Source organism: Rana temporaria, chromosome 1 (assembly GCF_905171775.1).
Source record: "Rana temporaria chromosome 1, aRanTem1.1, whole genome shotgun sequence".
Taxonomy (NCBI): Eukaryota; Metazoa; Chordata; class Amphibia; order Anura; family Ranidae; genus Rana; species Rana temporaria.
In genome coordinates, this window is record NC_053489.1 from 262,736,051 (window position 1) to 262,751,103 (window position 15,053).

Consider the following 15,053-nt stretch of genomic DNA (forward strand, 5'->3'; position numbering starts at 1 on the left):
AGTGGTTGAATACTTTCTTTATGCTTCCATCAATATGGTTGATGGTTAATAATGAGATTAAGCCTGGTGACATGTGGGTACCGAGTTTGGGCAAGGCATATTGGCATGGGGATTGTTTGGAGGATACATGATTTTATATTTGGACACATTTTAAAAAGTTTTTGGGATAGATATTTTCCCAGCTAGACAGCTGCACCTTTCTTTGCATCTTCCTATGAGTGGGGGAGGGTAGGAGGAGGAGGGAAGGTGAAGTTTCATGGCAAAGTTATGGAAGTTGAGCATTCAGTCCCCAAAAGACAGAGGAGTCGGAAACTACAGACTCAAAATATACAACCTCATTTGTAGTGGGAGGGAGTGTGTGAAAGTGGAGATGGAGTCTGTTAACCACTTCTGCCCCGGAACATTTGGCTGCCAAAGACCAGAGCACTTTTTGCGATTCAGCACTGTGTCTATTTAACGGACAATTGCATGGTTGTGAAATGTGGCTCCCAAACAAACTTGACGTCCTTTTTTTCCCCACTAATAGAGCTTTCATTTGGTGGTATTTGAAAAAAAAAAATGCAATATTTTTTACTTTTTGCTATAATAAATATCCCCCAAAAATATATATATATAAAAAAAAAATTTCCTCAGTTTAGGCCGATACATATTCTTCTACATATTTTTGGTAAAAAAAAAAAATCGCAATAAGCGTTTGATTGGTTTGCTCAAAAGTTATAGTGTCTACAAAACAGGGGATAGTTTTATGGCATTTTTATTAAAACATTTTTTTTTTTTTTTACTAGTAATGGCGTCGATCAGCGATTTTTGGACATCGGATACTTTTGACACCATTTTGGGACCATTGTCATTGATACAGCGATCAGTGCTATAAAAATACACTGATTACTGTAAAAATGACACTGGCAGTGAAGGGGTTAACCAGTAGGGAGCACTGAAGGGGTTAAGTGTGTCCTAGGGATGTGTTCTAACTGTGGGGGGGCATGGCTACGTGTGACATGACACTGATCACCACTCCCGATTACAGGGAGCTGTGATCAGTGTCCTGTCACTCGAAAGAATGGGGAAATTCTTGTTCACATAAGCATTTCCCCGTTCTTCCTCTCTGTGAGGCGAGTCTTCAGGACCCGTGGTCGGACTCAGAGCTCACGGCGCGTGCCCAGCGGAGCCATTGTGTCGACGTATATCATCGTGTGCTGGTCGGCATGTGGTTAAGAGAAACATTAAGACTGGTGACATGTGGGCACTGAGTTTGGGTAAGATATATTGGCATAAGTGTGAGAAATATTAGTAAGCATTGACACCAACCAAAAATGACAATATGCTAAATAATGTGAAGCTGTCCCCTTAAGTGAATATACCAGCTCTGAAACGCAAACTAATGAAAAGCAAGACGCTAACACATATGTGATGATTGCATGTGAACATGCAGCAGTACTGCAGCAGGTTGGCTCCACTGCACAAACCGTCGTAGCTGTACGTTGGTCACTTTAAGCGGGCTAGCAGGCTGTATCGCAGGGGTGCCGATGCTCGCAATGACCGCCGGCCTTGAGTGATCGCGGGCACGAGAGGCAGAACAGGGACGTGTGTGTGTGTGTGTGTGTGTAAACACACAAATCCCTGTCCTGTTCTGTGAGGAAAGGCAGATCGTGAGTTCCTAATAGCTAGGAACCACAATCTGCAATTTCCTCTAGGTCAGTCCCATCCCCCTACAGTTAGAACACACATTAGGGAACACAATTAACCCCATGATCGCCCACTAGTGTTAACACCTTCCCTGCCAGTGAAATTTTTACAGTAATCAGTGCATTTTTCAAAATTAATGCTCTTTTTTTGTTTATAGCGCAAAAAATTAAAATCGCAGAGATGATCAAATACCACCAAAAGAAAGCTCTATTTGTGGGGAAAAATGACATTGAGCAGCCAATTCTTCTGGGGCTGAGGCAGGGCTGTCTTAATGAGAGGGCACACCTGGGCACTGCCCAGGGGCCCCAGCTGCATGGGGGGCCCCTGCACTTTCCCCAAAGCAGCTGGTCCTTGAGCCCACGCTGCCCCAAAACTGGGGCCCCCATGGTGGCACTGAGAGTGATGGATACACAGGGGAGGCAAGCTGGTAGCGGTGCAGAGGGGCCATAGTGATAGGGAGACATCAATCTAGCAGATATATTGTATGCACAGGACAGCTTTGTTACTTTATGTATGTAGTATTTTTCCCACTGTTTCTTTGCTGTACAGAATGATTGTTTATATAGTTAATGCGGAGAACCACGCAAAAGGGGAAGCTCAGCTTGTCTGCCTCCTACCCACTTGATGTCTGTTTACCTGCACTGCCTCCATTGTAGGGGCCCCAGAGCATTACTTTGCCCAGGGGCCCATGATGCTATTAAGACGGCCCTGGGCTGAGGTGGTTAAAGGTGCCTCAGATACTCCTCATATAAGTGCTCCACCACAAAGTGTACAAAATGCACGCTTACCAACAGCATCTATGATATGTGCCTTTGGTGTCATAGGGTACAACCCTTTTTGCATGTTGGTGATAGTTTCCCATATACCATTCTTAAGGTGGAACATTGTAAAAACAACATGCAAAAAGGTTGGTACACTATGACACCAAAGCATATTGTAATTTTTGGTCAGTTTACTAATATTTGTCACACTTGATGTGTGGAGATTGAAGGAAATGTGGTGTTATATTTGGACACGTTATGAGCACCTTTACTTATATATGAGCACATTTATTTATAATTTTGTTCAATTAGTGTAACTGTATTACACTATTATAAAAAAAAAATTGGGGGGGGATGATAAATCTTACGTGGAGGATCAGGAGAATATTGGAGTGCAGTGGAGGAGGATGGAGGCCTTTTTGATGAAAGTGTGGAAGATATAACATTTTGGTACGGGTATTTTGGCATGTGGGTGTGATGGTGGAGCACAGACTACTGGATGGTGCACAATATTATAGATGATAGAAATGATATGGTGGATGTAAAAATACTACACTATATATAGTTTTATATTTATTGGGTTACTATTTTGGAGATATGAAGGTGTAGAATTGGTATATAAAAAGATATCACTCTGGTTTTGGAAGCACATTCTTTCTTTGACCCTGATACATGTTGGGTTGCACAATCTGGTGAGAATTTGGACTTGTCGTCCGAATTTAAAGCGGAGTTCCACCCAAAAGTGGAACTTCGGCTTTAAGCACTCCCCTTACATGCCACACATCCCCTTACATTTGGCATGTAATTTTTTTTGCTGGCCCACTTCCTCCTTCTACGAGCCGCCTAGGAAACTCCTCCTCTTCCCCTAGGTGCCCCCCCTTGCAATCTTCTGGGACATGTGACAGGTCCCAGAAGGCTGCCTGCCCACTGGGAGAGCACAGCGCGGCTCACGCCTGTGCAGTGTGTGCCCGGCCATGAAGCCACAAGCTGTTACAGTCGAGGGCCCACAGTTCCAATGGAGCCGCCAAGAAGAGGAGGTGGGAGAGGAGCAAGGCTCTGGGCGGCCACATCGCTAGACCATGGAACAGGTAAGTGTCTGTTTATTAAAAGTCAGCAGCTAAACTTTTTGTAGCTGTTGACTTTTAATAAACAAAAAAAAGCCTGAAACTCCGCTTTAAAAGGATTTGTAAACATCAATAATATGTCAATGATTGTATAGTTTTATCTACATATAGTCATCCGCCAGGGTGGCAATTTTTTTCCAGCAGCTAAGGGGAAGCTTGGATGGGATTAGTTGGTTAGAATCTGTGAGCTGTATATTATCTGTTTTAGAATATACAGGCAGTCCCCGTGTTACAAACAAGCTACATTTTTTAAGTGTCGCTCCAGCGAAAAAAAACTATTTTTAAGCTTTTTGGATAGCATACGGAAGGGTTATCACCCCTGTAACATTTGTTTTGCTGTCTGTTCCCTGTTCAGAAGATTTCATCTCACTTTCTGTTCCAATAACAATTGGATTTAGAACATTTTGGGCTGTTGTGGAAACAAGCCTTGGTGATAAAGCTTCAGTGGAGACACCCTTTTCCCATAATAACTCTTATGCCGCGTACACACGGTCGGAATTTCCGATGAAAAAAGTAATTTTTTAATCTGCTTTTCCGACCGCGTGTATGCCCCATCTGACTTTTTCTGTTGGAAATTCGGACGGACTTAGAAAGAGAACATGTTCTCTTTTTTCCCGCCAAAAAACATTTCTAATCGGAAATTCTGTTCATCTGTATGGAATTCCGACAGAGAAAAAAACATGCATGCTCGGAAACAATTCGACGCATGCTCGGAAACATTGAACTTAATTTTTCTAGGCTCGTCATAGTGTTGTATGTCACCACGTTTTTGACTGTCAGAATTTGGTGTGTCCGTGTGTATGCAAGACAGCTTGAGCGAAATTCCGTCGAAAAAACCCGTTGGAGTATATTCCAGCGGAAAAAACGGTTGTGTGTATGCGGCATAACAGGAGTGAATTTCCCTTCCAAGGGGTAGATTTTCTCTCACTTGCTGTTGTCTCCTTCCATTTGCAAATAGGAGTCGTTTGTAAGTCAGATGTTTGTAACTAGGGAACCGCCTGTAGTTGATATGAAGAAAATCATTTTGTGCAGCTTTGGCAGAAGAAAAGGATAATGAGTAAATATAAAGCTGTGAAGGTGTTACTTTAAAGTAATTTTTGGTTAATTTTAGGAATTATGCAGTCCTAACCATGTACAGTAGCAAGATGAAACTTTTTCATCCTAGGGTCTATTTGAGTGCAGTTGGGGCCAACTATTCTTTCACACATAGGATCTAAGGGCCAGATTCACAAAAGAGATACGACGGCGTATCTCCTGATAGGACGGCCGTAACTATGCGACTGATTCATAGAATCAGTTACGCATAGCTAGCCCTAAGATCTGACAGGTGTAAATGAATTACACTGTCGGATCTTAAGGATGCAATTCTAGGCCGGCCGCTAGGTGGCGAGGCCATTGCGGTCGGCGTAGAATATGCAAATGACTAGTTACGGCGATCCCCGAACATCCGCGCTGCCCGTCGATCTAACTTTCCGTAGTTTCCGTCGAGTTACGCCCCGTAAAATTAGGGCTGAGCCCTAGTTGAACTAAGCCATGTTAAGTATGGCCGTCGTTCCCGCGTCAAAATTTAAAAAAACACGTCGTTTGCGTAAGTCGTCCGTGAATGGCGCTGGACGCCATTTACGTTAACGTCTAAACAAATAACGTCCATGCGACGTCATTTAGCGCAATGCACGTCGGGTAATTTACCCGACGGAGCACGCGCAGTACGTTCGGCACGGGAACGCGCCTAATTTAAATGGTGCCCGCCCCATTTGAATTGGGCGGGCTTGCGCCGAGCGCATTTACGTTACACCGCCGCAAGTTTACAGGTAAGAGTTTTGAGAATCAGGCACTTACGCTGTAAACCTGCGGCGGTGTAACGTAAATCAGATCCGTTACGCTACCGTGGAGCAACGTAATTGTATCTGAATCTGGCCCAAAGAAGCTATACAAAGCCACAAGTTGCTCATGTTTAAGAACAATGTGCTTCATTATATTATTTACTCTGAAAGCAGCTCTTCTTTATCCTTCAAAGGTCTTTCCCCTTTGGTTTTAGCTATTTAAGACTTAACCAAGAAGAATATTTAACATTTCATTTAAACATAGCAATCTTGGGGCTCAATAAAAATACTGAAAATTATTAAAAGATGTGATCACTCCCTGCTAGAAGTTTGACCCGGTAACCCTGGAGATTTTTGTTATACCTGTGGTAGTTGTGATAGGGTCCTGCTAGGAGTTTGATCCAGAGCGTTTTTTTTTTTTTGTGGAGGTTGTAAAGGGTTCTCTTTAGGACTTTTATCTAGGACCTTGGAGTTTCTAATACACATGTGGTTGCAGCTATTAACAAAAACACACATGAAACAAAATCTTACTTGTGATCATGTGAAAGTCATTCAAATACAATGGATTCTTTTCCTACAAAACCGAAAAAGTATTAGGATATAAAAATGACTGAATGTTCGTATACATCGTTTTTAAAAAAAATAAAGAATGCATATACTTCTGAGAGAATGATAAAATATTTCAATAGGAAATTTAACAAACAATTTGTTTTAGTGCTTAAGCCAAAGTATTTTTAAAGGTATTTTATTTATGATATTTTTGGGCAATGCAATAGAAGAATTCACATCTAGCAAACCTTTTTATGTTTTGAACATTTAAACCAGGTACAGAACTGCTATTAAGCATGGCCTCCATATTTTTTCAAACTTTGTTGGGCAAGTTAGGCAAGCTCTGCTAATATCAATTTGTTTGTACTCAGGTAATGTGTCAATAATGAAAGTATCAAATGTCATTAAATCTGGTGTTAATTGAAGTGCTCTTCCATTTCAGTAAGATTAGAACAGGAGTTTCATGGATCTGCAGTAATGTTTATCTGTCAGTTTACCTCTCCATGTGTTCAGCTTAAAGGGGTTGTAAAGGTTTGTTTTTTATTTTCTAAATAGGTTTCTTTAAGCTAGTGATTTTTGGTTCACTTACCTTTTCCTTCGATTTCCCTTCTAAATGTTTTTTTTCTTTGTCTGAATTTCTTACTTTCTGTTCCTCCTCAGTAAGCTTGCCCCCATCATCCGAGCTGTTCTGGCTGGGGGTTAGTCAGCGCGCTCGTTCACAGCATCTCCCTTCAGGGATGTAGTCCCAAGGGAGGGGACGAGTATGCTGACTAACCCCCAGCCAGCTTACTGGCAAGCTTACTGAGGAGCAACAGGAAGTGAGAAATTCAGACAAAGAAAAAAAACATTTAAAAGGGAAATCAAAGGAAAAGGTAAGTGAACCAACAATGTACTAGCTTAAAGGAACCTATTTAGAAAATAAAAAACAAACCTTTACAACCCCTTTAAGAGGCCAGCCACTCTCACCTGGCTGCTTAAGTAATCTCTTTTCAAGGCTCCACCCCAGCCCCTATAAGGGAACTCTATATTAACCTGTGCACTGCAATTCAGCCCTGCTGATCAATATTGTGTGTTTGGCTTCCGTGTGTTACTTGTTGCATGTTCTACATCTCATTCTAGTTACCGATCTTGGCTTGTTCTTGACTATCCTTACCTGCTTGTTGCAGTCTCCTGACTATTCCTTGTTGTCACAATCTGCTGCTTCCTCTCTACCTCCCCTGTAGTCTACCATGAACGTGAGCTGGGAGGCCCTAGGGGTCGTGACCTGGAGCCAGACTGCAGCTAAATCCATCCCCACCACTAGGGGCCTCTGGTGAACATCTTCTGGCTCTTAGATTCCATGCCCTGGGAAATATCATGTTCTAGCTCCCAGTGCCATCTGTGTTGGTACTACAGAGTACCTTCTCTCCTGTATCACCTCAAGCTCCATCCGCAGCAGTCAGCCATAGGGTCCACTACCTTGCTGTTAACTCCAGACCCCCAACGGGGTGTATTTGCCCCCTGGACTCAGGTGACCTGACAAGGAGTCTACAGTTATGATATTTGCCAATCCATAGTCATTGAGACTAGTAAAATTACTCTTCATCTCTGACAGTTTATTAATTTACTTGTAAAAATGTTATAACATTGCAAATTAAGTGGGTATATCTGAAGTCTTAGTGCCACATACACTACATAATTTACAGTACTAGGATCCTACTTACAGCAACTTACAGACTTTTAGGGTATACAAGGTTGATATAAAAGCTGAAAGAGCTTTGACAGTGAATGAATCAACCATGTGTAGACTTCAGTTATTGCTTTCGAATGGCATATATTTTGATAGAAAGTTGTTTAATGCTAGTATAACTAGGCCTTTCTCTAATGTGAAGACCAGTTTTGTTTAAGTATGGCAGGGAAAGTTAATTTAGTCAAAGGCCCGTAATTGATATTATGAGAAAATTCTATTTTCACTATGCATTTTTGACCAAATTTTTATGCATTACATTTACTTTATTTGCATTCAAATCCACTTTAGAAAAGCTGTTGACGTAAAATATACAATGAACCTAGTAACAGGATAACACAACACACAACTATTTGCTTACCAGATTACTGCTGATTGAGCAACCTCCAAAAATAAATGCTATATTTCCTGCAACTGCCAAAGCGTGCCCATGCCTACACAATTAATAACAAGAAATACATATTAACTGTATGTATAGTATGCATAGACATAAAAAAATGCTGTATGTCAAAGCAGTTCCTCATAAATAAATATAAAGATATATATCTATAGATATCTATATCTATATAGATATACACAGTATATATACTGTATATGTACATGTATACTGTATATGTACATGCTAAAACATTAAATGAAAATCTTAGTGGAGAGTTCCCACAGATTAGGATTTTTAATGGATTTACATATATGTGAATCAACATGACTCTCAATCATTACAATTATTTCTAGCCTTCGTATGCCTTTCAGAATAGGAACCAATCAATGGATGTATGTATGTATAATGTATTTCATAACGGTAGGATGGTATCCTGATTAAGAACTGCCAGTTATGGAGGTCTAAAATAGAACTAAAGACTTGTGGTCTCCCTGTTATTTAAACATTCTAATCTCTCAGCAGTGATCAGGGATAGGTTACCTGCTGCTCCAAATTTTCCCTACCTATTATAATTGTTTAAAAATTAAAGCTTAATATTAGAATTCACACTTCCACTAGCCATGCGCTTCCCCATAGTATCCAAAAGCCCTGCAAGTTACTTGGTAAACGACATATCCCATCTTCATCAAATGATGTGTCTCCAGCTTATACATAAGGCAAGATAAGCGGGGCAAGGCATTAATGGGCAGGTTTAGGCAGGGTAAACAGTATATGGTCTAAAGCTGATAGACAAGCTTGGAGTGAGGCTAAGCTGAAACCTTGTGTCGTAAAAATTTCAGCCAGTGTAGCCAAGGTGACAATGGATTAGAAGATGCCATGAATTATGGTAGATTTTAGTTACCAAATTTACCCCCAAAATTATTGAAAATTAAGACAGTAAGGTAGCTTTAACAGTGATGCTTCATACATACGATGACCTCCAAACATACTTTCCGCCTTATCCACTCTGTTGTTACTGTGTTTACTATCAGGGCATAGATAAGGGGGGGTCAGGGGTGTTCAACCCCCCCCCCCCCAAAGCATCATGCCATACTGCTCAGCCTCAGCACAGTAGAGCAATCAGAGTTTCGGAGTGCAGCAGCCAGCCCCACTTCTTATTGTGCCTAATTTTCATCAGTTTAATAAGGGGTCCCCCCAAAAGGCATGAAATTCCTGTGTGGTCCCAATGCTTGCAGTACCCCAATGCAGGTCTTGAATGCTGGAAATTAGGAGTGCATGGCTGAAGGAACTCCAAGGCTTCTCCTGGAGGTTTCATATGACACAGCCAGGAGGCCGGGGCTGCAGACAGTTTTCCTGCTTCTGTGCCAAGCTGAAACCTGAGGCCTGGTAAGTCAAGAGGTATACACTTTCTGTTTGGGGGAAGAAGGGGGTGAGAATTCCTGCCCGGGGGAGTTTTTGTTGGTGGAGGGGGGGTAAGGAAAGGGGGATGGGTTTGCTTCTTCTTGTAGAGAAGTTTACGGGGGGGGGGGGTTAATGGCAGGGATTTGCTTCTGGGAGGGGAGTTTGAATGAATGAAGGGAGAATTTCTTCATAATAAGCAATCTTGCTGGGGGGAGAGTGTAGACTGAGGGACATATTTTTGCTTTGGGGGGTCGGTTTACAGCAGGGGTCTCAAACTGGCGGCGCTCCAGCTGTTTCAAAACTACAAGTCCTATGAGCATTGCAAGGCTGACAGTTACAATTATGATGCCCACAGGCAGAGGCATGATGGAACTTGTAGTTTCGCAAAAGCTGGAGGGCCACCAGTTTGAGACCCCTCCTGGTTTAGAGACGGGATTAAAAATGTTGGGAAATATTTAAGGGAGGGAGATATTTTGCAGCAGGAATCTTTTCTTGGAGGGGTTATTAGGAGGAAGAGGGGGATTTTTTAACTTTAAAAGAGAGGCAGGAACAGCTGGCTCAGGCTCTCAGCGGTTCACTGAGAGGCTGAGCAAGCTGCCAGTCCAGGGATCTGGGTGAATCCCAACCTAAAAGTTGTGATCTTTCCCCTGCCTGGACCTGCTGAGTGACATCAGCTGACAGCAGCCTTTAGCCAGCTGTCAGCTAAAAACGGTTCACAGAAGTCCAGAACGAACTGCACTCCTGTGATTTCCAGGAGAACTACAACCAAACGGTATGCTGTCTATTCAGAGTGCATGCGCCAGTGATGTCAATGGCTGCTTTCCATGTGAATATCTCCTAAACACCACGTGTTTAGGAGATATTCACAGTACCAACATGTATGCCTTATTATAGGCTTACCTGTAGGTACAAGTTGAAAAACTGAATTTACTACTGAATACAAGCCAACCTTATTGACCAGGTGCAAAGGAAAAATTCTGTGGTAGGCAGTGCACTATTTTTTTTTAATCTCTTAAAGGATTTCAGAAAATTTCTTTTTAAGGTTTGAATAAATCCAGTGGTGGCTGGTGCTCCATTGGTCGGGGAGGGGGGCGGCGGCATGCCCCGTCCACCGTTGCTCCAGTGACCGCACCCACACCCCCCATCGCCAGCTCACTTACCCTGTGCTGACAGACAGGCGGCGGCTTTCTCCCTCCCTCAGTCTCCTCTCTTCCATGTACTGGGCTTCCCTTGCATTGCGGAGTCGCTGAGGAGATATGGAGCCGGTCACAATGTCCTGCTATGCGAATTAAATGCGGGGAAATACGCAAATCGCAATAGTGTGAAACCAGCACTGCAAATGTGTGCATTGTTGTCACGAAAGGAGATTCTGCAGTCCTGTCAACATCAGGGGAATTCAGCCCCAGCGCGTGCGCATTGGCGCGCGCATGCGCGCGTTCGTGTGTTCGGCGCGGGAGTGCGCGCGGCGCGGGAGTGCGCGTGCCCGCTGACGGCGTTTGGCGCCAAGGAAACGCTATTTAAACTGGTCAGTCCCTCACCATCTTGCTGACCAGTCTACAGCGTTTACCTGAGAACCTGCATCTGCTACCTATTGTTCACCTGTTTACCTGACCCGGCTTTCCTTGACCTTCCTTGCCTGCAACCTGCCTTTGACCCCGGCTTCATCTGACTACGGCTCCTGCTCAATCCCTGGCTTGTCGCTGCCCGCCCGTGTTACCGACCCGGCTTGGACTACCACTATTCTCTGGACTTTCCTCGTTACCTGAACCACTTACCGGTGACCCGACCGGCTTACTTACCTGCCTGATCCCTGTACCTGCAAGTGCCATACCACCGTCTTGTCTGCTGCTCAAGTGCCCTGCCTGAACCAGCATACCTACCTGCTACCGTTCCTGGACCACTACTCAGCTTTACCACCAGGCACTTGTGTCCCTCCGGACTCTTGACCCTCTGTCCATTCTACCAGGAGGTCTTGGGTCGGAGGCTTACGAGAGGCCGCTCCCTGCACGTTGAGCTCTATAACCAGGTACGTGACAGTACTGGTCAGCCATGACCGAGCCCACGCAGGGAGCGTCTCCTATGGAGGACTTATGCCGCCATCTGGATGGTCTTACTACGGCTGTAAGGAACCTACAAGAGGGTTATACCCGTCTGGAGGAGCGCGTCCAAACTTTGGCTACAACCGCTCCTGCGGCATCCGGAACTTCAGCCGCCCCTTCTGTAGTGATGCTGCCACCGGAACCCCGTGTGCCCACGCCTGAAAGATTTTCTGGTGACCGCAGCAAATACAGAGCCTTCCGCAACGCCTGCGAACTTTTCTTTGCGCTACAACCTAGAACTTTCTCGCTCGAAGCTACAAAAGTGGGCTTCGTCATCTCGCTGTTATCCGGCGAACCCCAAACCTGGGCACATCGCCTGCTGGAACGCAAGGAAGAATGCCTTAACCATCTTATTGCCTTTTTTCAAGCCATGGACCTTATTTATGAGGATACTCAGTTAGCGGCAACCGCTGAAGCAGCGTTATGTGCACTCCAACAGGGGCGCAGGGCAGTAGAGGACTATGTAGCTGAATTTAGACAGTGGAGTTCCGACACCAACTGGAACGATGCTGCCCTGCGTCACCAGTTCCGTGCGGGCCTCTCGGACTCATTAAAGGACGAACTGGCTCGAGTGGGCATTCCCGCAACGCTTGAAGCCCTCATCCTCCTCTCTGTGCAAATCGACAGACGTTTAAGGGAACGGCGTGCTGAACGTACGTCCGGTCCCGCACGATCCACATGGATGATGCCACGGGTACCAAGCTCTCCGTACCTACCTCCTCCAAATGCTGTATCGACCTCTGCCGATGCCCCAGAGCCAATGCAACTAGGTCTACTGCGGCCCTCTCTAACCCTGGAAGAGCGCCAGCGGCGCCGACGCAATAATCTCTGTCTGTATTGCGGAGGATCCGGACACTATGTAAACACCTGCCCTGTCAAGTTCCGTAAGTGTTCAGTTCTGCCTTCTACCCTTTCATCCACTTTATGTAATAATGATACTCACCTGGTAATTTCAATCTCTCTGCAGCTCCCAGGAAGGGACGTCCAAGTACCCGTGATTATTGATTCTGGCGCTTGCAGCGGCTTCATGGATGCTTCCTTTGCCGCCTGACATGGAGTTCCTCTTCGACCTAGACGCTCGGAACTCACCGTTCATTTAGCCGACGGATCGGCCATCAGATCCGGCCCTGTCACACAGGAAACTGCCCCCTTATACACGCTCATTGCTAACAACCATCGGGAAGTTCTTTGTTTTGACATCATTGTGTCACCTATCTTTCCTGTTATCTTGGGAATGCCCTGGTTAAAGACTCATAATCCCCAGATTGACTGGGAGTCCGGGGAGATCAACTTCCCTTCCTCTTACTGCCGCCAACATTGCCTCCAGGAGTCTGCAGTTACCTCATCTCCCTTAATGTGTCTAGACTCTGAAGTTGGAAACCGTCAACTGGTTCCGGAGGCGTATCATGGTTTCCTGGATGTTTTTAGTAAGAAAGGGGCAGAAACCTTACCTCCACACAGGTCCTACGACTGCCCAATTGAACTTTTACCTGGTGCAGAAATCCCGTTCGGTAGGATATTTCCCTTGACAGAACTGGAATTGTGCACGTTAAAATCCTATATCGACGAAAACCTTGAAAAAGGCTTCATACGTCCTTCCACATCCCCCGCAGGAGCCGGCATATTCTTTGTGGAGAAGAAAGACCATTCTCTACGCCCCTGCGTAGACTATCGGGATTTGAACAAGATCACAATTAAAAACAGATATCCCCTTCCTCTTGTCCCCAAATTATTCCAGAGACTAGGAGCAGCCGTCATCTTTACCAAACTCGATCTCCGCGGGGCCTACAACCTTGTCCGTATTAGAGACGGAGACGAGTGGAAGACAGCGTTCCGCACCAGATTCGGGCACTTTGAATATTTAGTTATGCCCTTCGGTTTGTGCAACGCCCCAGCCACCTTCCAACATTTCGTAAATGATATATTTAGAGACTACCTTGATCTATTCGTCATTATCTATCTGGACGACATCCTGGTCTTCTCTTCCTTCCTGCCAGATCATCGGAAGCATGTCCAAAGAGTTCTAGCTCGGCTCCGTCAACATAGCCTATACGCTAAAGCCGAGAAATGCGAGTTTGAACAAGAAAGTATTCAGTTTCTGGGTCTTATAATTTCAATCGAAGGTGTCAGGATGGATCCTCAAAAGGTCACTGCTATCACAGAGTGGCCTGCTCCCATCGATAAAAAAGCAGTCCAACGCTTCGTGGGATTTGCAAATTTGTATCGTAAATTCATCAAGGGCTTCTCTTCAATAATCGCTCCTATCACAAGTTTAACCAAACAGGGCATCCGTTTTCAGTGGTCTCCCGAGGCACAAGCTGCTTTTGCCACCTTGAAGGATCTGTTTATTTCAGCCTCTATCCTGAAGCATCCTGATCCGGTCCTACCCTATACCTTGGAAGTAGATGCCTCTGAAGTGGCGGTCGGGGCAGTGCTCTCTCAGAGACAGGGGTCCAAATCTCTCCTACATCCAGTCGCTTTTTTTTTCCCGCAAACTTTCAGAAGCCGAGAGGAATTATGATGTTGGGGACAGGGAGCTTTTGGCAATCAAAGCAGCCCTCGAAGAATGGCGCTACCTCCTGGAGGGTGCTGCACACCCTATTCTGATCTTCACGGATCATAAGAACTTAGAGTATTTAAAGGTTGCCAAAAGACTGAAGCCACGCCAGGCCAGGTGGGCATTGTTCTTCACCCGTTTTTCGTTCCATATAACCTACAGACCTGGATCAAAAAACACCAAGCCCGACGCTCTCTCCCGGATGTTCAGTGGTCTTAAAGCCCCTTTATCTTCAGACACCATCCTTACCCCTGGAAATTTTCTCATGTTACAAGGAGACCTTCTCTCTCAAATCAGGCAGGCTTCTTCAGGAAGTTCCTTAGCTCCAGATCCTACTCTACAGTTAAGGGAACGACTTACTCTGGAACAAGGACAAGATTTTTGTCCCTCAACAGCTACGAGTAGCAGCTCTTAAGTCCTGCCATGACCATGAGCTAGCTGGTCATTTTGGGATACATAAGACGGCTGAGCTCCTCCAGCGCACCTTCTGGTGGCCCCAACTACTTCAGGACTGTAAAAATTACGTAGAATCCTGTATCACCTGTATTCAGCATAAGGGTAGCAGAACCAAAGCTTGGGGTTTACTCAAACCACTGCCTGTTCCAGAGAAACCGTGGAGAAGGATTTCAATGGACTTCATTGTTGAGCTACCCCCTTCGGAAGAATATACCACTATCTTTGTGGTGGTGGATAGGCTCTCAAAGATGGCGCACTTCTTACCAATGGTGGGGACACCTTCTGCGGCTGAAACAGCAAAAATGTTCATAAGAGAGATTGTGAGACTTCATGGCATACCTGCTAATATTGTATCTGACCGTGGGGTGCAATTCACCTCAAGGTTTTGGAAGGCTCTGTGCGGGGCACTGAAGATTGATCTTTCCTTTTCTTCTGCGTACCACCCGCAGACCAATGGCCAAACGGTGCGCACCAATCAGACGCTCGAGCAAT

General features: G+C 44.8%; 1 protein-coding gene across 1 annotated transcript in view; it reads right to left on the minus strand.

The window, feature by feature from the left end:
• The window catches only part of LOC120941658 (rab9 effector protein with kelch motifs-like), a 110,242-nt gene that overhangs the window by 77,229 nt on the left and 17,960 nt on the right, over positions 1–15,053 (minus strand). Inside the window, exons 3-4 of the mRNA XM_040355197.1 lie at positions 8,031–8,103; positions 5,926–5,968 (exon numbers count right to left, since the gene is read on the minus strand). Of these exons, the coding sequence (XP_040211131.1) occupies positions 5,926–5,968; positions 8,031–8,103 (116 nt within the window). The remainder of the gene's footprint in view (positions 1–5,925; positions 5,969–8,030; positions 8,104–15,053) is intronic.